This window comes from Chelmon rostratus, chromosome 2 (assembly GCF_017976325.1).
Source record: "Chelmon rostratus isolate fCheRos1 chromosome 2, fCheRos1.pri, whole genome shotgun sequence".
Classification (NCBI taxonomy): Eukaryota; Metazoa; Chordata; class Actinopteri; order Chaetodontiformes; family Chaetodontidae; genus Chelmon; species Chelmon rostratus.
Window position 1 is genome coordinate 7167875 of NC_055659.1, and position 26230 is coordinate 7194104.

Below are 26230 nucleotides of genomic sequence, written 5' to 3' on the forward strand. Positions count from 1 at the left end.
GAACACACAAGAGGGGGTGCAAACAGCAAATAATAAAGGTGCAAATAAGAACAATAAGAACAATAAATTACTTTGTGCAAGAAGAATTTCAAAATTTAAAAAAATCAGGTATCCTATGTACAGTAAGTTTCAGAGTCTTTATATTTTTCTGTATATGTCGCACAATTAAAAAACTTTGGCCGCCCCTGCACGACAGCATGTAGGCTACTGTTCTTAAACACAAGGTTGCAGCTAGCTGCTTCTCATGTCGGAGTTTATGAGAACACGTAAACATGCCGGACGAACAGCAATCTGCTGATGCAGGGACGTGGAAGTCACATGAAGCCTGACGACCTTGTCGGCTGCCAGGGGGACGGGTTGACTGACAGGCCTGCTTCTCTGACAGCTGCCTCCCACAGCCCGGCAGCTCAGGCAAAAGAATGGCTCTCCTGGATTGGAACAAGACATGTCCGAGCGTATTTCATCATCGCGGAGGGAGATTGGAGGATGCGAGGACAGTCTACAAGTTGTCAGCGCGGACCAGTCGCCACTCACATCACAGGAACCCCCCTCCTACCGCCGAGCGTTTGTGTTATGACAAATCACGGCTATTACATCAGCCAGAGGTCAGCTCCTCCTCGTCATATCTGCTACGTCTGAGGCCGGGGTGTTAGTTATGTTTTAACCCAGCCATACATCATCAGCCGTGTTTTGATTTCTCTCCCTTCAGCTCGGAACAGGCCGATCCTCCGGTCCTCCAGTATTTAGCCCTTGAGCACAAACATTTTGCCGAGATGAGGCGGTATTTCCGAGCAGTCACTCGTGACGGTTTCGCAGCACTTAGGCATTCTCAAACATCTTGGCATGAGGCTGTTTTGTCATGTCCACAGCTGCACGCCACACGCTGTCGCTAATGTGTCCCTGGCACAAGCTCAGGGGTCAAGAGGCCCAGCCGAGAGATGGCTTGAAATGATGACATCATCGGCTCAGTGCCGCCGGGCGGCGTGATGGCAGTCAGAGGGCACGCAGGGTGGCACTGCGGGGTGGAAGGACAAAAATAACACGAGTGTAAATTTCTGCCTCTTCCTCTCGGCAGGCGGAAACGCGCCACGCTTTCCATCTAGCACTTTGCCGCCACGTCGTGTCTGGCAGGCGACGCTCAGCCCCCGATCTCACCAAATAGATTCGGTTTGAGTCCAAGAAGGGTGTTGAAATCCAAGGTTAACAGTGTTTGTGTTGGCAGCGTCATGAAATACGCGCTTCTGTTTCAAGTCTGTCCAGAGGAAGATGAAATTAGACGGGGCACTCGCACAGAATGCATAATTTCATTCAAAGGCACATTAACTTTGAGTCAGCTAATGAAAGAGATGGAGACACAGAGACGGAGACAGTTTCAATTGGTGCGAGTTGAAGCGGGCGGAGATAGTTGCCAAGGAGATAAGTCCTGTGAGCATGAGGTGTGACTTCTGCGTCACTGATCCCCCCCCCAATTTAGTATTCCTCCCTCCTCTCCTCAATGTATCTCAGTCCTGCGTTCCTGCTACGTCAGACATCATGCTTCGGCATCCAGCACGCCCCCCCCCACACACACATACACACACCGTCTCCGACTGTCGCCGAGGAGGGGGCGTCGCCTCTTTTCCGTTTTCCAAGATCACTGTCAAAGTCATGGCTTCACATGTGATGAGTGCTGGAAAATATTTCTGACTGTCACTAAAGAAGTCTTCCCCTTGTTCACAGCTAGTCAGCAAGTGAAAGGATGTTCTGTCAGCACATGCCACCCTGAGCGCACGCACACGCACACGCACACGCACACACACACACGCGCACAGACACACACACACAGGAGGAGAGTGATGACATTTGAGCTGTGTGTGGCATGTCACCAGTTCCCTAAATCAGCCATGGAAGCCATATTTTGAAGTGATGGATGGATTCGGGGTGACATTTAGAGATACCGCTTCAATTAGATGGGTCTTGCATGCATGCATTTACACTTTGTAGAGTTGTGCACACACGTGCACACGTGTGAACACACACACACACAAACACAATGGCATGCATAAATACACACGGTATGTCCACGCCCTCCCCTGCTGTCCTGAGCTGCAGACTTGCACAAGAAAGGACACAAACTTATATGACGGTTGACAGGCAGAATTTGACTTTGTATGATTCTGATGATACAATTTCATAAATCTGTGCGATATAATTGAAATATGCTCAAGTTTAAAAGGATGTTAGTATGTGAATGTCTGCACTTAGAGTTTATTTAAGAAGTGATGCCTAGTTACAGCTTCACGTTACAGAAGACTATGTAGAATAATCAATCAGTTCTGCACAGAAAGGATAACAAAGATCACTGATATCTGATTGGTGCTGGCAGATGCGCTGAGTTTGGGCATCTGGTGAGAAAAAGTCAAACTGGTGCGTCCATAAAAATTTAGATCCAAACTGCAGATGAGGCAGATTTTCAAACACAAGCGATGCTGCATTCTCCGGTCTAAACGTGCCAAAAAAATCATGACAATCCATAGAAATGTGCTGATTGCGAATAAACAAACGCGCACCGCGACAGAAAATGTCCAAACACACGTTACAAGGACAGGCCGGGAAGGACAGACAGGCCGGGAAGGACAGAGGACAGGAAGGGATGCGGCAGAGAGCCTCATTAGGAGACAAGTCAGTGGACTGCACATGACAGGACACGAAATGTCTCACCCCTACTGCTCCCCCCTCTGAAAGTCCCGCCATTTGAACTCCAATGACGAAAAAACTCAGTTCAAAGAGACAAACGTCCCCATCAGCTGTCCTCCCATCTAATGGACGTCTCAGGGGGAGCCACAGCAAGGAGTTCCGCCATCACTCAGGCTCCCCTCCCTTATCATTCACAACACCTTCCTGCCCGGCAAATGTCAGCGTGTCACGGCCCAGCCGGACTCCGCTGCGCACGTGTGCGTTATGAGTGGGTGAACGAGTGAGCGAGTGAGTCGCGGGCATTAAGACATGTGAGTGCGAGATGGATTGAAGCGGCGACGCGGGGGCAGCATGACGGCGAGGTTAGAGAGGACAGCCACTGTGAAACGTCTCCCTCCGCCCGCATTAGTCAAAGCAATTCAATCTATCATCCTCCCCTCCTCTGCGCTCCTCACCCCCTCCACTCAGTTGTCACTCCGGCCTGAAGAGTGTGATGGATGGACTCCGCTTGCTGTTTATTCCAACTCCATGAAGGAAGCGGCCCCGGCGAGACACGCCTCAGACGAATATCAGAATTATTTGCTTTAACTTAAGTGGCGGTCCGAGCGGGCGGGGTTTAGCACAGCGGCACATGTCAGAAACCCACATTTCAAACATCAGAATTCCTGGTTTTCATATATTCAAGAAGCTAATATGATTGTCTGTATGTGCGAATGAGCTCATTAACAAGTTACATGTAACTCCAAATCTGGATTTATCTGCAAATACTTTCCGATTTGGATTTTTTTAACTGATTTCTGACTGTTAACAGCAGGTTTTGTTAAAACAAAAAGTGTGCATGCTGCATTGTCGCCTCTGTTTAAATAAAGGTCAAAGTGGCTACAATCAATACTGTTATATTCACATGATCACCTGACTCTGCATTTCCTCTGGTTCACTCTCACAGTCATTTTTATCTTAGCAGGCAGCGTTTTTCAGAAAAAAACCTCTAAATACCGCCTGTAAGCCGCCTGTCCAGCACCAAGCAGCAAACAGCCAAAGCTACTGATTATCTGGTGAACACAGTGAAGCATTTAGCCACTGCAGATGAACGCTAACATCGCTCCACAATTGGCGGTTTGCGAACATGGTCCCCAGATCCACTTAAAATAAGAAAATAAGTAGCAAGCGCCGATTTACTCATTTAAAGGTGAAAACACATTCATTCATCTGCTGTAGATTAAAACAGGGCTACATGTTGTTCAGGAGGTTATTCTGACATCCAGGAACTCTTTGTTCCAACAGAATTGAATTTTTAGCTCTGTGTAACTGAGACATCAAAACAACTCTCACTTTTTGACAAATCGTAGCACAGATGTCATCTTTAAAGAGACGCATCTCCTGAAACAAAGACCGCCTGCACCGGCATCATAAAGACTTCATACATTGCTCTAAAATCAAACAGCAGCCTTCAGGGGAAGAGTGTGCATTATGACACTGTCTCCAGCAGTAAACATCATCGTGACGACGATGTCAATGAATTTTACTGTGGCAGGTCAAAAAAAATACAAAGATCTAATTATTGTTTAATATTTTGGTCTCTTAGAAAATTTATGTTATTTTCATGAGTCTTTATCAGTGTCAACAGAATCCACAATGATGACAATCTACTGAACTAGAAAAGACCTCCGTGCTCAATATTAAACTCACAGTTCAATTAGCAATGACTGAGTCCTGATCTCAACTAAAAGCTCCTCCTCTGGGACTCAATGCAACAGCTGGCCAGTGAAAATAAACCTGAGTGACACCTCTGGCGTCTAATAGACAAGCTTTGTGATTCTCTGTGAGTATCTGTTTATGTAGAACGGGTGACAGTTCAGCTACCAGTCAAGATCAGATATGAGCATTTTCTGAATTCACTAATATTCTGAAGGCTGGATGGGAATGTGGCGGGCCGCAGACAGAGGTCTGGCCTGAGAAGCCTTGGTTTAGTCCACCATTTACTAACACCATTGATCACTTGCACATACAAAAAACATCCGTGTCCTTCCAGACAGCCAGTAAATAACATCCTCACATGATAAAACTCATCTGTAGTCAATGATGTACAGATGGGACGGTGTGACCGCCATGTTAATAATGTCCTCCAATCAATCACTGGAGGAAGTGGAGTGATAACGGCTCGTGTAATGTCACATGGGAGGAGATTATAAGTGAGCTCTGACCTTTCATGGATAACACACATAATCTGTTGAGACTGCAGGACACGCCTCGCTGCATCTTAAAATATTCCTCCACCTGAGCAGAGAGAGAAAAGGGGGAGAAGACTCCACGTCGCTGCTGCTGCTGACATTTATCAGCCTGCTTTGACTGATGTCCCATATGCCTCCTGTTTCTCCTTGAAGCCCAATTTCAGTTTCATTCTGTTTGTTGACAAATTTCATCAGCTCAGACAAGACAACAGTGGATAAGCTGTGAAGTTGTCTGTTTAAACCATTCAGGTAGAAACGTTCGCACTCTCTTTGCTCGCTCTCACAAAATAGAGGGAAATTGCAAGTTGTCTAGACAGGCGGAGACCTTGGAGGGGACTTTGGAGGAGAGTCGGTGGTTGACCGGTTGTCAAACACTGCCCCCCTGTGGTGAAACGTGTTGACCTTGCAGCAGAATGTCCTTTGTTAATGCCAGTGTAATAACCCCTTCAAATACAGTTTTACCCTTTTGTTTAACCTTAAATGGCTTTAAATCTTCCTGGTTTCACTAAATATTCAAACTCAAATTAGAATTCTGGTGGTTTTAACTAGGCCTCATTAAGGTGGATACATGGTTTAAATGCAATAAATTATTCTTGAATTTAAACAAGACAAACTTCAGTGTTTATATGCAATAGAAATCAAAATAAACAGGCGGGTTATTGCAAGGGTGAAAGCATGAAGCACTGTAAAAATGTCATTATCTGTGTCTGTTTTTTTTTTTAAAAAAAGAGCTCAATGCATTGTTACATTAATATTGCAATATACAACTATACAAAGAGCTATGGATGAATTTAAATTTGTATGCACACATTTTCCAATACAGAGACAAATTCTACATCCTAAAAGTGATTCCTTTAAGAAAACGTCCTTCAAAGTGAACCCAGATTTTGCAGTTTGCACGACTGCTAGATGGTGGGGATTATTTGAGTGTAACACATCAAAAGCCTCTCTGGTCTTACTCTGGGACTTCTGCCTCTGACTGGTTAGTACTTGTGTTTGGTACTTGTGTACTTCTGTTGGTTAGATGTCGTCATTACATCCTGCTCAACCCGGGATGCTGCCCTCTCAGGTCAGATCTACCCCTCCTCACTCTCACACACACATACACTCACCCTCACCATAACCATAACCACAACTTTTACTCCTCCACTTACCTTAACCTGAACCACTGATGCAAAACTCAACTCTTTTCAAATTAGGGACATGGCTTTTGTCCCCGTTTGGACAAGCCGTCCCCAATTAACTGGACTGAAATTAGCTTTAGCTAGAAACACAGGAACATTACATGGACTTACATTCATTTCTTGGAGACTTAATCATAGCCATAACCACTACTTGCCTAATCCTAACCCTAACCCAGGTCTTCACCCTAAACCTGAATGATTTGCATTATGACTTGCTTTTTGTCCCCATAAGGAAGGCAAGTCCCACAATGTGACTGTGTCAACATACATATGTCCCCACAACGTATGTAATACATGCCTACACACACACACACACAAACACTTTCTGTCTGTCCTTCTTCTCAGCTCCATTGTGACGTCTTTAATTTTGTGACCTGTTTGGTTTTAACTGGGTGTGTTGCTGCTCAGATATAATTCAAAAAGTTTCAAATTAGTTTCTTAAATTGTTTTGTTAAGAAATATTTCATGACTAACATAGTTGTCAAGTTTTATTTTTGGCATGAAAGCAAACATAAACAGTTTACAGAGTGATAAGAGTGATATCACGTGTTACAGAGGCAATCTTTGTCTCGTGATTTTGTTGCTGTATAATATCTGCATTTTTCCAAATGTAGACTTATGAGTAAACCTATATTTTCAATACTTTGTGTTTAGTGTCTGGGCCCTGTTCTCAAGCTTCATATAGCTTATCCTTACCTCCATTATATCTGCTATGATTGTACCTGTACTTTAACTGTTGTGTGAGTAAACTGCTCTTTGCCTGTACACCATGATGATGTCTGAGCCTCCAGCAGGCTGTGGCTTGTGCAGAAAACACTGTCTGCCTGTCATCAGATATGGGATTTATAGCATCAGACCAAAATAATTTTTTAAACGTCTAACCATGAGACTAAGACAGACACTTGATGTATGTTTACTGGGTCAGCAATCATCCCAGCGCAGGGGTTTTCACCTGATTGTGGCCTGAAGTGCCTCCAGCCGACACATTTAAGCAACAAATAGCAGAGTAACAATCACTTCTGGCCTGATAGAGATTGTGTGTTTAGGTGTGAGAAGTTATAGCGTTGGCACCAAGTGCTTTCTAGACCTTCGCTGAACTTGACGGGTGCAAGAACGACCTGGCCTTCGTCGTGGTTTCGGCGAGAAACGGGAACGGTGTTCAAAGCCTGTTAAAGAGGCCCGAGGGACAGACGTATCTTTGTTTCCATGAATCTGGCAAGTGTCCAGTGAATAAAATTGATTTCCAACTCCTGAAATGTTTGTCTATGTTTTCCAGGAAGGCAGCAGAGAGAACAAGTGAGGAGAAAAGCCTCCAGGTGTTAATTATTCACCCTGCTGGACCTCCTTCGACAAGACATGGGCTGCATTTGAGGTGGGCTGGTCCCCAGAATGCCTGAATGGAAGATGGCTGCCAAACACAGTGAAGTCTGGTTTCAGTTTATATGAATCAAAGGAAGACATATCCCCCCACCATTAGTCTTCCTTTCAAGCAACTCTACAAAACACTGACTTCCAACATGCAACGTACTCTAAACTTCACCGGAACATGTGGTCGCATGTGGATTGACTCCTGACTGAAAAACTATTATTGGGTAAAGTTTTGCTGCTTTGAGTCTAAACAAGTATCAATATTTTCAAAGGGCCTCTTTATTCCTAGTTTAGACAAAATACTATAAATTAGATGTTTAAATCAAAAGTTTGTATTTTTATTTTACATTAGCAATTTCAAAGATTGCAGTGATTTGGCGACACCTGTGTTTACTGGTGGTAACAGCAACTGCGGTTTAATACTACAGGTCACATGATTCTGGGGGCATTCACTCATTTTGCAGTTTTTCAAACTGACCCGCTGACAAAGAAAATGGACAAAATGAATGCTGTCTTTTTTCTTTTTTTATAGACACATTTTTGATTAACGATAGTTAGCTGACAAACTCATTGTTTTCCTGTGACTACTTCAAAATAAGAGACAACTTGTGTTTTACAAGTTAAAAGCTTTTAATGTGAAGCTGCAGCAGTAGGAAATGTTCAGTTTGCAAGAGCATACAGCAACGTTGTCACAGACACACAGTTCATAATACTGCAAATACATATATATGCATATATGTGTACACATATATATTTTAGCAGTAGGCCATAAGCTCAATCACCAATGTTACCTGATAAATAATTACTTGACTTTTAAATAAAGACCTTATTATTTTAACTAGGGGCAGTTTCTTTTGGTAACACTTCTACTGAGTGTAAAGGCCACTTGTCCTACTTCCCAAAGTCAAGCCGAAATCCAGGGAGCCTCCCTCTTCTTGCATGTAACAAGTGCTATTACCAGACACCAACACCAGGGGGCGCAGTGAACAACAGAATCCCACCAGCTTCTGTCCACTGTGGCTGCAGAGCTCCCTCTGGAGAAGATAGAAAGTACATCCCCTTCAGAATTAGAAATAACCTTATTTTGTTTATATGAGATGTGACAGAAACCCAGCAGAAAAGCTTCCAGGTTCTAAATCATTCTTTCCTTTTCATACTGTTTTCCGATCAGGTTCATTTCTGCAAACCTCAGTTTGGTGTCACTCTCTGCTGTCATTTGTGTTGATGTGAATATTGTGGTTTATGAGGACTTTCAGAAAAAAGTATTTAGATGAACCATTAAATTCACACAATTTTTTTCTATATTGTCTTTTCCCACAGCTGCATATTCATAGTTTTTCTACGTGACATAAAGTTCAGGTTCTGGAATTTGATCTGACATTTGTTTTCACTGCTTCGTCTTCCCTCGCAGTGAGGATTTGTCAACAAGGATGAGGACCAACAGGTGACCTCCTGTACGGATCGCCTCCTTCACTTATACTCTGGACTGGAAAGTCTTCATTAGCAGCTGTAGCATGTTTTCTTACTGCTAAACGTCTCTAAACAAGGATCTAGTCAAATCTCGTTAGAAGCTGATTGCTCAAATGAAATCACAAAACAAACCTTCCTCTCTGTCAATAAAAATCCATCGAATGAAGCGTGTGCCAGAGCCGTTTCGTTGATTACATTTCAGCCGGTCCCTAACCGCTCCACCAATCCACCGCCGCCGCTGCTCGGGAGGCCGCAGTTCTTCATTCCAGCAGCTGATTTCTCTTGCACACGTTCAACCACAGAGGGACGTGTAATCACTGAAACCTGCTGTTGCAGTGATTGGATGGAATGAAAACCTGTTGGCTCTCGGGTCTCAGTGACACGTGGTGATGAACTGCTGCAGAACCCTGGCGTCCAGAGGAGAGAAAAACTGCCGCTGGATCTCTACGCCTCGACACCTGCAGTATATGGCGCTTTGAATGTTGTTCAGTGGAATAAATCTCATTTGACTTGGAGGTGAGAGAGCAAATGTGTAAATGTGGCAGAGACACTGAAACAGATGCATTTTCTATAGCTTAAGAACAAGGCCTTTAAAAGAGGTCAATAAAATATAACACAACTCATCACAACAACAACTAAACCAGGTGATAACTGACCAAACGGACCTATAACAAGAAGGCAGATATGTAGTGGTTCAGCCAAACCAAATAACACACAAGGGGTAAGCAAGAGGGATCCCAACTATAGCTAAATACAGAGCAAAAATAACTAAAACCAACCCCCCCCCCCAATCAGCTGGCTCCAGGTGTTAAGTGTCCTCAGCCCTCAGGCCTTTCTGCCGCACCCCCCAGTAGCCACGGTAACGCAAAGACAAAGCACAAATGATTAATAGAACAGGAAATTATGACCCGACAGTGTTACCATGTGTATAAACAGTGTAAGATTAAGAGCGAATAAAGAGTCAAGCAAACTGTGTGGTGTTAGTGGTGGTGGGTGTTAATGGTTTGGGTGTGGTGGATTGCTGATGAATTGAACCTGTGTAGGTGGGAAGACAATGAGGTGAGAGAGTGAACTCAGATGTATCACAGTGGGAGTGAACACAGCGTCTGATGATGGTGCTGCATGCTGAACAGATGGAGGGGCTCTTTGTGATTTTTTGGCTACATAAATAAAACTGACTTGAAAATGCATGAGGGAAAGAGACATAATGTAATGCTCCATCTTCACCACTAGATGGTGATCAAGCTCTTTTCTTGCTAAAGCGTCCAAAGTTTTTTCCCAAACCTGACCCTAACCCTTTTAAAACGCAAACAGTGTTTGAATATTGTCTCTTACACTCAGTTTTTTCAGGCTTTTTCATGTAATATAAACTAATGCCAGATATTATGAATGCAAATGTCAAAATGTGGCGCACAGAGGCAGTGGGGTTTCTGTGTGGCTCTGTAAACTCTACAGTCGGATGCCTCCCACTGCCTCCATTGCTTTGCGCCCTCCTGCTGCTGGAGGCAGAGATAGAGCTCAGCCTAAAACCCAGCGAGCGTTTCACTGCGAGAGGGGAAAGATATCCCCTTTGGTTCTGCCCGACACGATGTGGCATCTGTAGGTTGTGTAACTCAAGTGGAAGGGGAATTAAGAAGAAAAAAAGGTTCAGGGAGTCTAAAAGCAGTCACGGAGAGTTCACATGTCTCCCTGCATAGCAGTGAAAATGTTCAATGTGCACTTTGATGTTTGCGCTCCGCAGCCAGATTAGTTTGATGGTCGTTATTGTGTAGAAAATCTACACGTGTAGCTCGAACGTCCAAGTCGTGGCATGTTTTACACACAGGTTGTTTGTGCACCTTTTTCACGTGCATATTCATATTAATCTGTCGTTAAAATCAGGTTCTCTGCAATGAACTGGGCACATAAACGCTCCTCACCTGCAGTGCAACACGAAGACCTCAGGACACATTCTGCTGCAGGTTTTTGAGGACACAACTTGCCAATTTCTAACCATTTACATAAGAAAATCTGTTGTCTGTTGCCTTGAATGATGGATTTCTGTTTAAAAGTTGCTTCGAGTTCCCCGCCAAGCCAGAACAGAGTGGATCAAACATGGTTTTTATTTACAACCAAGGTCCCTGTAAGGTCCAAATGAACCTCTCAGTCTTATTTACTGTACCTGCTGGCCTGTATTAAGCAGAGTCTGAGTCCTGTTAGAGCTGGATGTAATTCTCCGTACCCTGAGCCCAGATGTCCAGATTTCTTGGACGCATTAATTCATCAATCCTGGCAAAGGGTCTTTTCGCCGTCTGTGCTGCATTAGCCACTGTCTCGTAAGTCTCTTAAAATCTGGCTCCTGGGGTCGAACTTTTGAGCTTCTTGCCAATTAAGGGCACTTGTATGGTAAGCAGATCCATTCCTCCCGTGCCCGGAGGAATCACTATGTCTTATTTCATTCTAATTCCACTTTCCATCATGTTTTGGGAGCGGGACATGATGTAGATGGCTTGTGACAGTTCTGACCTATTTGGAGGTCTTTCTACACAACATGAACCGGTGAACTCCTCCTCACTGGCTCGCATTGGCCTTAATGTCCTCGCAGGCCACATACAGTTTTTCATCTCACGGCCACCATTATGGAAAATTTGCAGTGACCTCCTGCGTCCAGGAATGAGGACGTTTGCCGTCACGCCGTCAGACGGATCAGCAGCTACCAACCAGGCGGGCGGTCGTCAAACCTGAAAAACGTAGCGTGCTGTGAGGTGAACACGTGCTAGAACTCTGTAGGTACCATTTCCCAACAGGGAATACTTGTTTCCTATTGATCAATATCTATATGTTTATAACTTGTACACAATAGCTTTATTTCTGCTAATAAGCATTTATTAATGCTTCGCAGATCAGTGATAACGTCTTAATACGTTGGTTGATGTTTATTCTCCTCCAGCATCACTTTTTTTAAAAAATCTGCAGACCATCTGGACTAACATCCATCTATTAACAATTTATTAACATTTCCAACTGCTGACTTGGTGGTTTATTAGAAAGTGAGAAACTCGTAACTCTTCATCATTACTGAATTGCTCATTTCGGGTTTGTTTGGTCCAGATTTTGGTCCAGATGCTCTGCAGTTGTTTTTCAGAAGTGGTAAAACTGATGGAAAATGAGGAATCGGCTCACCATCAATTACTGCTATTTCACTTCAAACAGTATTTTGATGAAGTTTCTGAAGTTTTTCTTAATCGTCATCCCGACTCTGTTCTGGCGATATTTGTGTTTAATTTGCTTTAAAGGATTACGTGGTTCTTTATAGGAGATGGGTGGAAATGTTTAGAGTCGTGAGCTTGTAAAACGCTTTCAGAGACCCAACTGGATCAATTTAACAACTCAAAAAACATTTTGCAAATCTGTGACTGTGTACGGCTGTCAGCTGAATGTTAACTGGCACGCTGTAAAATAACAACAATACACAAATTTTAAATAAAAAGAATGAAAAGTAATGACTTATCCTAAAAGCATTTTCTGTATGAACGTCTCACCGAAGGACAGTAAAGACCTGTTTTAAAGGAACCAACAGCAGCAGCACTTTAACTCAGCCATAAATAAAACAAGTCAGTGTTTATCATATCGAGTGGAAAACCCACCAATTACTCCTCTGCACCACAGAACACACACACGTACACGCACGGTAAATATACATATCAACACCAGGAGAAATATATATTAACAGCAAAATAAACACAACAGTTAACAAAATAATTTAAAACAACTCAATACAGAATATAAGTACTCTATGAATATATGATATATCCATATCTATAGAATACACAATATAAGAATGTACTAGAATGCACAATAAATATAGTAAAATGTTGAAGTTTTGCTAAAAAATGCAATGAGGTTAGTCAAATATGCGTGTGTCCAAGTGTGTATTTAGTACTCAGATCTTGTGGCAATACCACAGTGCAGAAACACTCTGTTACCTTAAGTAAAAAAGAAAAGTACAGCATTATAATATACTTAAAGTTAAACTACTCATTATGCAGAATGGCTCACTTCAGAATGAAATATAATAAATTAATATATATTAAATGAATTCTGGAATAAATTAGTGATGCCATTAATGTGTAAATCAGTTTAGCGTGGAAAGAATAGAGTAGTTTTATTAACTTTATTTTTTTTAGCTGTTGGTTAGATTGTAATTGTCTCCCTGGGGATCAATAAAGTTTGCTCTTAATTTATAATATTACATCGAATTTTATTTGTGATTTAATTTTGGATTATTCATCTGTAATCTGCAAAGTAACAAGCAACTAAAACAATTGAATATATGCCGTGGAGTAAAAAGCACAATATTTGCCGAGTTAAAAGATGAAATAGTAAACTGGAAATACTTAAGTAAAGTTAAAGTACTTCAAATGGTACTTAAGTACAGTACGGACGCCTCGGTCGGTGAATTATCTTCACTCAGCATAACAGCGAGCGTGACGCTTGTTCCTCAGTGATTTCTGCTGTATTTCAAAGCAGGGCAGAGGGAGGCAGACGCAGGGCCGTAGCTATGAATTATGGGCCGTATGAAGAGGAGATGACACCTGTTCAAATCCCTCTCACCCGACCGTCATTCAAAGCACAGCAGAAAGTCAGACACACCTCTCCTCAGACGTGGTCCTGATGAGTTCTGGGCCTCCCTACCTGAATGCATTGCTACTGTTTGACATTTAATCAGTCACATAACGCTCTTTAATCCCCCTCACACACTCTTTTCCTCCCCCCGGTTGCACAGTGTGACCCTCGGAGCTCAGATGACGACCCTCTCCTGGTCCGTTCCCATGCTCGGGCCGCGCTGGGCCCCGAGCCATCAAGGTGCGGGAAGGTGGGGGGGACTTACGGGTGGTCAAGAAGTAGAAAGGCTTGCCGGCGGGGTCCCCCCCCCCCCCCACCTCCACTGAACTCCTGAACCCCCTCCTCTCCCGCTCACGGGGTAAACCTTTTAACACGTGCCATTCTCCGCCGGGTCGGCCCGAGGTCTCCAGCCTTTCACACGTCGGCCGCTAATGAGGTTTCAAAATCTCAGAGCAAGGTGAAGGGAGTCTGACCTCCACTCAAGAAGCTGAGCTGCGGAGAGACGGCGGCACCGCTGGTCAAATCACTTCTGACATAAAACCGCAGAACAATGTGCAGCAGTCTGGCTGCGGGGGTACACTGAGAGAAGTGATGCTCGCCCAGTTGCTCAGTTTGACCTAAAAAAATCGCTGCTTTTCGGTGAGTCCGACAAGATGTGCGCTGTATGCAGTGTGGCATTTGTGGATTGTGATAAAATTCATGCGTGCAATTCGTTAAATTATTTACTCCAGGAATTTGTATGCTGCAGTCAGCTTTTAGCGTCGGTGTACGAGCGTGGGAATCACCACCCTGGGGCTTTTGGAGCAAAATCCGGAGAGCGGTGCAGCATCTTTCAGGACGGTTGCGTAAAGGTTGCATCCTCACAGAGCTACAGCAATTTGGCTCGTTTCTGCAGTCATTTTTGGAAGCTGAATGTGAGCTGGAAACAAAATGTTCTGCTTGTAAAAGTTGTACTGGAAGCTTAATAATGTCCTTTTCATTTTTAATCGAAAACCTTTTAAAATATAGATTTGAAAGAGGACGTTTTTAAATGACGGGAATCTGGACCAGCGTTCACTCGAAGGCAGAGAGCAGCGACGCTGAGAAAAGAAGAGGCTGAAAGTTTCCAGTGTGGCTGGCAAACAGATAGAAACTTCATGTGATGAGTACTTTATGCCTTTTAAGGTGGATTATTTTACCCCAAAACTCCAAAATGTGTTCTTTCAGCTTTCTTCCATTTGAAGTAGTTTAAAAAAGTTTCGATTTGAAAAGCAGCCTGAAGCTCAGCCTGTTTTGCACCGTGTGAGTCTATTTACTATTAAAATGTATAATAGCATTAGTTCAATAAAATAATGTAGTTTCATATATCTAAATATGTGAACTAAAGGTAGAATTTGTCAGTTAAGCACATTTACAGATAAAAACTAGAGAAAAAAACAAGTTGGCCTAATTTAGTTTTAGTGCTAACCAACACTAGCCAAGGCTATCTCACCTGCTACCTTTAATATGCTAATAACGCTCTGACTTCAGCTGTTTCTCGTAGCAGAGAGCCCGTGATGGGCCACAGAGATGTGAAGTCCACCGACCACCGGGCCAGCCTGCCGTCTCAGCTCTAGTTACTGCAAATTTAAAAGCTCGTTTCACAGAAGTTTAACATTTAGAAGGCATCATGCTGTTATATGATAAAACTGTCAAAAGGGCAGATATTCTGGGATATTTATATAATTCTGACTCTGATTCTGCCTCTTACAATAAAAACTTTGCATTTACTTCAATTTTACCACAAAAAAATAAAATAAAATAAAATCCCCATCACTTAAAATGAAAATCCAAAAATACACTTTGACTAATTCAAATGAGCTTATTCACAGAAGTTATTTATGGCTAAAATGTCATTTAGGCCCAACAGCTGTGATGTACTGTTGTTTTGGTTCTATGCTTTTCAATTAAAACTCATTTATTTATTCACTTATTTTTTTTGTTTCAAGCTAAACATTAGCAGTGGCTACATTTTGCTCAAAATTTACAGTAAAAAAGAAATATATAAAACGGCTTGAATTTTATGTTTAAAATCAACAACAGCAACAACAAAAAGTACAAACATCTCATCACTGTTTTATAACAGATCTTATTTTTTATTGAGGAGAGTCAAGTTGGGCTTTCCATTTTTAGAAAATAAACCAATGACAATATTACAAATAATGAAATTGTTACATCATTCACAGGGTTACAGTCAATATACATTTATACAGAAATACAGGATCTCCCACATCAGTCACAGTGGTCTGAACCGGCACTGGTCTATAATGTGGGCTTTAAAGGACCGGGGAACACATGAAGATCCCCCGCCTGTACTAACCAACAGCCAGAGTGGTAGTGGGAGGGGGGTTTTGGGGGCAGGGAGGGGGCAACAGAGGGGAACACTGGGTCGTAGAGGGGAACACAGGTGGTGGGGTGCCGCAGCGGTGCGAACGTTTGTCCAACAGAGGGAAAGACACTGAGCTGTTCTGAGCAGCAGCCAGCAGTCGTCCATTAGCGGCCCGCTGAACAGTCCTGAACACTGCTGCAACAATCACAGCCCATCTGCACCTGAAAACGTCAATCCAGCAAGCTACATTTGACCACCGCAGCAGTAGAGGGCGCTCTGGTGCTTCGTGCCGCATCCGTCAAACAGGAGCCATTTTCTGCCTCCCACAACAGGAGGCAGACCTCTCGCTCTGACCAGACTGTAGCTGGGCGCCGTTCAAACGCAGCCCGGCGGGTACAGCCTGGCACAGCTCGTGTTTATGCACACTATCATGTAACAGCAACACTGAGACTTAACGGTTTTCCTCCGTCCTTCAAAAATTGGCACACGGTGAGGGCAGGACTGAGAGGTTTTTTTTTTTTTTTTAACTGCTTCACAGATGTAAGAGGAGAAAGTACAGCATGTTTGTGCAGAGAAGCTGCAGCAGGCGAACGCTGTGTGAAACCATCACGAGAGTCTCGACCACGTTGCGTCTACTTCAGTTTCCAAAAGGAAAACTGTAAAAAAGCAGGAGTCTGCATGTGTGGATGGCATATTTCTGGTGCCGCAAAGCTTAGCAATAAAACGCCATCTGAAAAGTTGAATAATGTGTGTCGTTTTGGGGAAGTGAACAGCAGAAAACAAGTGCTCTGAGGGGGAAATAAGCAAGCGAACGAGCGATAAGCACACACAAACTTCTCTCGACATACAGTGGATTTAAATTTGTGCGCTTCCGTGCTGTCATTTACGGTAACGGACAATAGCTTCACTTAAATGAAATATTCAATCTGATCTCAGAGAGGTGATAAAAGAATGATCAGCACATAAAATTTCTTTTAGAAATAGGCCCAGATGAATTAGTAACTCGTGTCCATACATTTTTCAGCAGTAGAATTTGGGTGTCAGGGTTTTTTTTCTCAGTTTGGGCTTTGGTGTGAACAAAGCAGCCGGTCTGCTGTCGAAAAACAAAGTCAGGATCACTTGAAACACTTGACATAAATGCGTCAATTTCTTCTCCCGCTATCGCCGCTCGGCTCAAGCCGCAACAATACGTCTCTTTTGTGCCGTCAAAATCATAAGATACATAAACACTTCATGCAGTGCTTTCAAACACTCCACGTTCAATCGGGTTGTCTCAAACTCCTTCAGACGAAATGGAAAACAACAAACTAATCCTTCAGAAGGAGTTCGGCGGAGAGTGTTCTCTCAAGCGGGGAGGAAACACTGACCGTACGCGACGGAAAGTCAACTTCAGCACTGTTTCAGGTCGGGCAGAAGTACTTCCTGCCACCATGTTTAAGGTAGTTCCTTCAAGCAAAGTCCAATGACAATTGCTCGATAAATAACTCGAAGTGTTGGCAGCGTCCGCGGACGAGCGTCTGGATGCGCTTCAATGGTGCTGGAGCAGAAACTCGCCAGCCTCGCGCGTTCTTTACCGCCTCCAACGACATTAAGTGCTTTTCCTGACGACGGAATATTTGCCGCCGCCTCGCGACATAAAACTGATGAGCTGTTAAGCATTGAGGAATGGAAAAGGAAGACGGTCTAAAGCTCGGTTAAAAAGCAAACTGCGTGTTGGCATCGGTGGCATTTAGGTCACAGCATCGCCTCTCAGTTATGACTAACAGCTCATGATTCTCTTCCTCCGGTCTCATATGTTAGAGGAGCTTCCAGGGAAATATTGGTTGTGATGTGTTGCACTGCAGATGAAAATAACCAAGCAGAGGATTATGGGAGCATAAAGAGACTAAAAATCCTTCCATTCCTGGCCTTAAATTCTCCGGGCAGCCGGGGATAATGAAAGGTAAGATGACAGGGGTGCACTAACTGAGGTTTCTCACTCACTTGAAGCAGGGCTTTGGTGCTCCAGCTGTGTGCAGCGACAACACAAAAACTCAAAGCTCAAGTCTGAGGATTTGGTACAAGCCAACATGGCAGCGCTGTCCAGTCCGCGGGGAACTTTTTCTTTTTTCACAGTCGCAGACGTGCAGCATCGGGACAAGACAAGACACGGCAGCCCCGCCGATGAGTGTCAGTTCGCCTGCCGCTGTTGGCGCTTTTAAACTCGCCGAGACGAAAGCAGGCAACTGCTGAAAGCCGACTGCGCGGAGATCAGTGGGAGCGGCGGACAGGTGGCTGACAGGCGTGTGTGTGATCAAGGGGAGCGAGAGGGAATCAGTGCCTGGACAGAGCGGCTGTGATCGGGGCGCGGCCGCCCCGCTGTGACCGGACACATCTTACCGATGGCTCACAGCTGGACGTCCGTGTCTGGCTGTCAGGCCTCGGAGCGGGGCCCGGCAGGAGCTCTGCGCCGCTGATATCGTTTACTGGCTGTGTACATGAACACGCGCCCGATTCGCCGTCTCCAGGGAATCACAGCGCTGCTACTAACTCCGTCTTTCACCTCACAACCTTTACGCCAGGTTACAGATGACAACACAAACAATGATTGACAGCACTGTACTCATGAGACAGCATTGTTCACAGGAAACCATACAATAAATGCATATACTGTCTATAAAATGAAAGTAAAAACCTGTTACAGGGAAATGCTGTATATCTACATGGTTTGGTGCACCAACATGATTCACGTTTCCAAATAAATGCCATTGATGGAAGATCCAGAGTGTTTGTTGGAGTCAAACGGTCGACTCAGTGCAGGAAATAAACTAAAAGTGATAATAATAATAATAATAATAAGTCAATAATATCCATACAGAAATTGCAAAAATATAACACGTTGCAGTTCTGTTTTTAATTCATCAAACGCCCGATCGAGAAGTCTATTCATGGCTGTGTGTGTGTGTAAAATAACCATGTGCGGTATCAAAACTTTAATACTTTAAACATAAAAATGTCTTTTCAAAAGGAAAACTGGAAGAAGAAGAAACACTGAAGATAATGCAGCCACGTTATGATCTGTAAAGTGTGTCAAATCCAAGCTCTTACCAAACAGAGTTCTAGCAATTGCAGCAAATCAAAGCACTGTGAAATGAACCACTCACTCAGCATGCTATCAAACACGAGTCCCAGCCAGGGCCGCCGCCGCCTCTTTGTGCGCGCGGTCCGCACGTGCAGCACGTGCACCGACGCCGCCAGAGGTGAGCGGCATGGAGGCGGACGCTCGAACACAACGTACCGTGCGTACGTGGATGTAAACAGTAGAACCTGTTTCTTTTTGCGTGAATCTATGTTGGAAGTTTTTCCTTTTCCACAAGCTTTTTTTTTTTTTTTAATTCACAGACTCAGGAAAGAAACTGGCGACACAAACAACTTGAATCCTCCCTGCGGTCAGTTCTGCTGCTCCTGAACTGAACGATTTCTGAGACGTCGCGTCGTGGCAGGTCGAGTGCATCTGATATGTACAGTACAGGGTCATGATCGGGGTGCGAACAGGGAAGAGTTCTATTTGGCAAGCTGTGAGTAATTTCACTGTGAAAGAAAGAAAACGGACTCGTCGTTTTGTCTACAGTGAGAGGAAGCATGGTGAGACGGAATCTTCATCACAAAATTTCACACAATATAGAAAATTACTTGCAATGAGAAAAAAAAAACAACCTTTTTTCTTTTTTCTTGAGTGTTGATGTCACTGTGTGAACTGTCAGTCTGAATCAATGTGTTTTTGACATCAGTCTATGCCAAAAGTTGTCCATTTCATGGTTTTTTTCATTTCTTTTCTCTCCTGGGGAAACAGTTGGGAGTGCACGGCGGGTCCCTCGGTCTCCTCCGCAGTTTGCCTTTCAGAAGGCCACAGAGGACTTTGTGTCTCCGCACGATGTCCAAAATTCAAAACGGCAAAGACAATATCCACACTTTGTTGAGGATGGCCTCGTCTCCTCAGCTCTTCCTTGATTTCTTCTTTTTTTTTTGTTGTTGCCCTTTTAAAGGGTAGCTTTCCTACTCAGTTCATCTAGTGTACAACCTTATATCATCTATAAATTTAGATATACTCCTTGCCTTTTCTCAGTTTTTCTTTTTTTTTCTTTAAAAAATTCTTTACAAAATTATCACAACAAACAAACCAAAAAAAAAAATGTTCAACAACAAATGAAAAATGGTGGAAGATTGAAAAATGTGTTGCTGGTCACTTCTAACCTCCCATGTTTCTGGCTCCAAAAGGTGGGTTGGCTGTGGGCCCTCTGATGCCTCATCACATGGACTTTTTGCTTCCACGACTCCCCACAGCTGATCCCAGGGATGGAGGGAGAGTCAGGGTGAGGGGATAAGAGGAGGAGAGAGGGAAGTGGAGAGGGGAACGGGGGATGAATGGTAGTCCGGTGGGAAGACCAGACACACTGTAACGCGAAAAAACATCCACTCCATCCTCCACACCCAGAGCCCTGCATCCCAACCGCCTTCTTTTTCCCCCCTCTGCTCCGCTCGGGAGGGTCAAACCTCCACCGACTGGATCTGGTTCATCTGTGCCCGCATCATCTGGACGCTGTTGAGGATCTTCTTTTGATGGCCCGCTAACGTCACACCAACCCTCAGGATGTCCCTGTGAGGAGAGACCGAAGCAGACGTCATGCTGATGTTACCGCAGACTACAAACAGTTGTGCGGGGTGTCTCTCTGTGTCTGTCTGTGTGTCTAATCTATCATAATATAACGCCACAACATATGGCGGCATGGCGAGAAGAGCTAGCAGAAAACAGCTGAAAATAAAAAAAAAACTGTGATGACTGAAAACTGAGATGACAGTGAAGTAACAGGCATGAAACGTTGTCATTTTGCAGAGGAGCAGCTGCGTGTTCATCCATCTTTGAGGCCGTGAAGCTTATATAATCACAGCAAAATGTTTGAATGCCAGTTTCGAGTATTTTTCTGTGACTAACTTCCCTGACTCCCTCATGTGGTAAACCCCACCCATCCCATGCCACCAAAACAAACGCAAAGACTACAAATTCACAACATCTCATTGGCTCACATCTATTGTAGACACGTCATTCAGCGCTGAGGTCATGCGTTATATAAAAATGCCAAAATAAACAGGAAGTTCCACTTTGTATCAGCTCCAAACATGATCATTTACTCGCTGTTTATCAAACTGTTTCTTAGCTGCAAGACAAAGGAATTCCTCTCCCCTGATTCTGAATCTCAACAGTAATCACGCTTGGATTACACATCACCATCTGCTGTGTTCAAAGAATCAAAGCGCAACATCTCCGTGGGCTCACCTCTGGCTCATGATCCCGCTATCCACAGACAGGAAATGATTTTTATCTGTTACTCTACAGGTGGCGTTCTTAACGTGATTATATCTTGCGTGTTTGGACGACTGAACTCCTAATATTTTGGCTAACCGACCCCGAGTTACGATGTTTCCTCTCGATCCTTAAAGTGAGGTCAAAGAGAGGCCTGCTTCCAACTATTGTGCCCAGTGCTCATCCTATGAAAATCATGCAGTACTATGATCTGCTAATTACATGCAGTGCAGCTAGCGTCTTTTAGCACAGGCCAGAGGCAGAGTCTGGTGCTCGTTCAGGCTTTAGGGATATACGACAGTCAGCAGATCGTTTTCCTGATGCTTATCAGGCGCAGAACGTCGGGAATCATCGGCACTTACTCCATGGTCATCTGGGACACCACATCAAATGTAGTAAAGTCAGCGTTGGCAAAATTGTCTTTGTACTGGCCCATCTTGATGGCATCCAGCCACTCGTCCACAGTGCTGAAGCTGGAGAAGTCTGGGATGCTGCGGTCCAGAAGAGGGAGGTGAACGCTGAGGGGAACACAAGCAGGAGGCGTTGAGAGTAATGATAATACAAAGTGGCAGGTCTAACATCACAGTCAGTCCAGACCACCTGCGTATGATTCAAACATGAATTATTACATTACATTTTCAAAAGCCTAGACAGAACTTGGAGAAGCCCACTGGTCTTATCCATGAACCAACATTTTCCAAACTGATTCCTCATAAAGTGTACTTTCCAAATGAAGTGATAGGCTTCAGGGAGCCAATATATCCACTCGGTGTCTGTGGAAAATCTGGCCCTCGGTCCGGCGCTCCACCACAAATGAAAGTACAGACAGGGATAATGGAAATCAGTAAACCCCGGCTCTCAAAGGAAACTAACACCCAGAGCCGCGACGCTTCAAAATGTTTTGTTTTGAGAATTGCACAACTGCTTCAAATCCAGGTTTCGCCCAAAGCGTTCGTGGGAAGGATCTGATCTATCAAACCAAAAGGCTTTAATTTACATAACCGCTCGGCGCCAGGAGAAACAAGAGACACTGTGTTCGGAAAAAAGTGAGCCGTGCCACGGATGGCACTGCAGCAGGAATATGAATTTCCTGTGAGGAAGAGGAAAGCCTTTACACTGACAGACAGTCAGATGCATGATGTTGTTCTATATGTTATCCACATCAGTATGAAATGATGCTAAAACCGAAGGCCTGTGTTGTGGGATGCCTGCAGAGACGAGATAAAACGCACATGCGGATGCCACACAGAGTGAATACTTTCAACACTAGCCTGGACCATATGTTATGACTGCGAGCAATGCGAATGCGACTAAATCACGTCCAACAAATTTAAGTGAAATCAACAGCCTCCCCTGGCACTCACCCTGAAGACAGCGGGGTCATGGCCTTCAGCGTGTTGGGGTTGCGGATCATCTTGTCGAGGTTGTTGACGATCTGACTGAATTTGGGCCGGTTGTTGCGGTCCTTTTGCCAGCAGTCCAACATGAGCTGGTGCAGCGCGCTGGGACAGTCCATGGGTGGGGGAAGCCGGTAGTCCTGCTCTATGGCATTGATGACCTGCAGGGGGAGACACAGATCTCTAAGGGTCGCTATGAGGCTCTACAAAAAAGGGGATCGATTGATGGAGAGGAGACAGCGCTCGATCCAGTGGTGGAAGAAGTACTCAGTAACTTTGATAAGTAAAAGTACCAATACATTCAATAAAAGTACCAATGCTACTTAAAGCATAAAATTAGCAAAATATCCTTTAAGAATCAAAACAAAAGTAGTCGTTTAGATTGATATTATATTTTACACCATTAGATCATTGATTTATTCGATTTATTTGGAAGTGTTGCTTTCTTTGTGAAATACTTATTTTATTCAAATGAAACCATGTCAGAGGTTTAGAGGGTCAATGTGTCTTTGATGGAACGGCTAACAGCTCATATCTGAAACAAGGGGCCCCGAGCAGATACTACTTCTTCTGTAAAGGGTCACAAGGCAAAAAGATTTACTTTTTTACTCATTTACTCTTGATTACTCTAGTAACTGTAGCTGTCACATGAATGTAGTGAAGGAAACAGCAAAAAATGGAAACACTAAAGTACGAGTACTTCAAACTTGTACCTGGATTCAGTGCTTGAATAAATGTACTGAATTACTTTCTACCATGATACGGTTCAGGTTATATGAGCTCTGCCATAATACCTACAGAGTCACAACAGTCACGTCTAATAAGAAGTGAAATACTGGCACTGATGCTGTTCTTTTGATGAACAAGAGCATTTGTGCCTCTCACCATGTGGTGAAAACAACTGCTGCAGTCATTACTGTGAGTTACTGCCTACGAGTCAAAACTGCTAATTTAGAGTTATTACTTAAACACACATACATATAAATGTATAAATATATATATTTGTGCACAAATCACCACATTAGTTCTTCGTGTGAAGAGTCGTTAAACACCAGTCAGGTCATTAGGAACATAAACCTTATTCCACCAGCTTCACACGTCTGCCAGCAGTGACCTCATATCTGGCCTTTACAAAGCATTTAATGCTCTCTCTCCGTAAAGCCACATTAAAGCTGCGTCTGACTTGGCCGGTGATGTTGTTGGTCGGGGGGCGAGCAGAGGTGGTGCACGGTTAACAGGGTGAGACAACCTGGAGGACACTTGTGACGAGGACGCACAATCCCCTGCTCATTATCGGAGCCATTAAAGGAGCTCCATTCAAACCCAGATTAATCTCATTCATGAGACCTCCAAACGAGCACCCCGATGGAGCAGAAACACTATATGGAGCTGCTAATAAGATAACCGTTGAGGTCCTCAGTCCCTCTTAGCACATTAGTGTTCTCACTTTCAATTTGAAACTATTTTCATTATCTCTCTCCCCATAATTTGCTCTCTCCTCCGCTACCCAGAGGGAGATAGGAAATGGAGGCTCCAGTCAAGAGCAGAAATTGTCCACTGAGCACTGCCGTGCATTTCAAATGATCTGATTATGTCTCTGTGGTGAGTGTGGGGGAATTTTCATATAAAACCCATGAGTGAAAGCTGCTGTTTAGCTAAGGGAAAGCAGATACAATGACAAAATCCATCTCTGAGGAGTCTGAGGCTGTAATGAAACTCAGGAAGCAAAAAAAAACGTGTGTGTGCAGTGAAGCATTTTTCAAAAATGTTTCGCTCAATAGCAATTTCAAAAACTGACTACAGGCAAGTTAACTACATACATCTTGATTGGTCATGTCCCAGTAAGGCCTCTCTCCGTAGGACATGACTTCCCACATGACGATCCCGTAGCTCCACACATCACTAGCAGAGGTGAACTTCCTGTACTGGATCGCTTCGGGTGCAGTCCATCGGATAGGAATCTTCCCTCCCTGCGAACACAAAGGGCAGCGACCTCAGTGAGGGAAGCGAGACCGAAACCCGACCGTCACAGTGTCCTGGCTCCAGAGAGAGACACCGTTCACCGCAACAATGCGGACGGTAATCCAAACCGGGAGGTGGATATAGCAAAACCCCTGGGAGTGAAGTGTGATACATGAAATGCTGGAGGAGGAGGAAGGGAAGAACAGGTGAAGTGATGTTTGTGTCGATAGGGAGAGCAGTGTGGGAGTGCACTGTCATGTCCGTCAGACCTGTTAAATGAGACAAGCTGCAGCACTGGATGAATGGGATTCTCAATCAGGGCAGTTCAGACACTACAACACTACACATTCAACTTCTGTGGCCCTTGTTTAGCCCTGAAGGGAAGGGAAGACTTGAATGTTTCTCACCAGGGCACTAGTGTAAGTGGGGTCTGACGTATCATCCTCCAGGAAGCGCGAGAGGCCGAAGTCCGACACCTTGCACACGAGGTTGCTGTTGACCAGGATGTTTCGGGCGGCGAGGTCGCGGTGCACGTAGTTCATGTCGGCCAGGTATTTCATGCCTGAGGCGATGCCACGGAGCATTCCAACGAGCTGGATCACTGTAAACTGCCCATCGTTTTGCTGTAAAACAGACATATTGACTGTGTTATGATACCTTCTCGCGTGGAGCGGCTCATAAAGACGATGCGCTGCTAGAATTTCTGGGTCGCCTGGCAATATTTGCATATAGTCAGACCAGCAGGATGAATTTCAATATTGCAGAAAGCAGCACAAGCTGAGCCTGAGAATTAAAGACGCTTTAATCGCATTAAAAGTCTGCACACGGGAAATGATTTTCATCATCCATGCATCCACACAAAATGTGTCATTAATAATACAAATTGCTTCCCACTTAACTCCTTTTAGTCAAATCATTTCATTTGGACACGTCTGCTTGTAACCTAACCCACATGTGGCTGATGGAGAAAAGTTACTTTGTAGTATTAGTTTCTCTGAAGAGGCCCTGCAGGACACTAACAGCAAGGTTTGGGTTGGGCTCAGGGCTGCGCTGTCTACAGCTGTTCCCCTCCACGGTTTGGTGAGGGCTTTACCCCGTGCACGGGGAGCGTCTGGAGCAGCGGCGCAGCTGTGCCTCCAACTGCGCACACCTGCACCCTCCACACCACCCACCACGACGCCCGGAGAACAGAAGATTCCAGAGAACTGAGCATGGGAGCTCGGGGACGGGTGCGGACGGACAGAAAAGCCAAGCGAGAGGGGGGCGGGAAGGGCGGAGCCTCAAGCACAGCCATACTAACAGTCTGCGTGACCGCTCCACTAGCCTATTTCTCTTTCAAACACTTTGCTGCTCATTAGGCGAGCGAATGCTTCTCCTCACGTCAAGCTGCTCTTCCTCGCGTACCACAGCAATTAAGCAGAATGCATTATTCATGAAACCTTTCTCACATATACACACTGCCACCTAATCTGTGTGCTGTGTTTGCATATACTTTAATTGGAAAGATTCCTCCAATGACTTTGGGGTCAGGTTAGGTGGAAGAAATAACCAGGAATTTGTGTAAATGTGTGAATAAAGGTCCAGCATGGTTTAGTTATATAAATATGATGCTTTATATCAAAGACTGACTTCATTCTTTTTATGTTTTT

General features: G+C 44.3%; 1 protein-coding gene across 3 annotated transcripts in view; it reads right to left on the minus strand.

Annotated features, from left to right (window-relative positions):
* Positions 1-19226: 19226 nt before the first annotated feature.
* Positions 19227-26230, minus strand: part of ephb2b (eph receptor B2b) — a 115675-nt gene continuing 108671 nt past the window's right edge. For all 3 annotated transcript variants that reach the window (XM_041963131.1, XM_041963139.1, XM_041963123.1), the window contains exons 12-16: positions 24989-25204; positions 24440-24589; positions 22587-22780; positions 21585-21740; positions 19227-20517 (exon numbers count right to left, since the gene is read on the minus strand). In XM_041963131.1, coding sequence (XP_041819065.1) covers positions 20409-20517; positions 21585-21740; positions 22587-22780; positions 24440-24589; positions 24989-25204 — 825 coding nt within the window. In that variant the 3' untranslated portion in view covers positions 19227-20408. The remainder of the gene's footprint in view (positions 20518-21584; positions 21741-22586; positions 22781-24439; positions 24590-24988; positions 25205-26230) is intronic.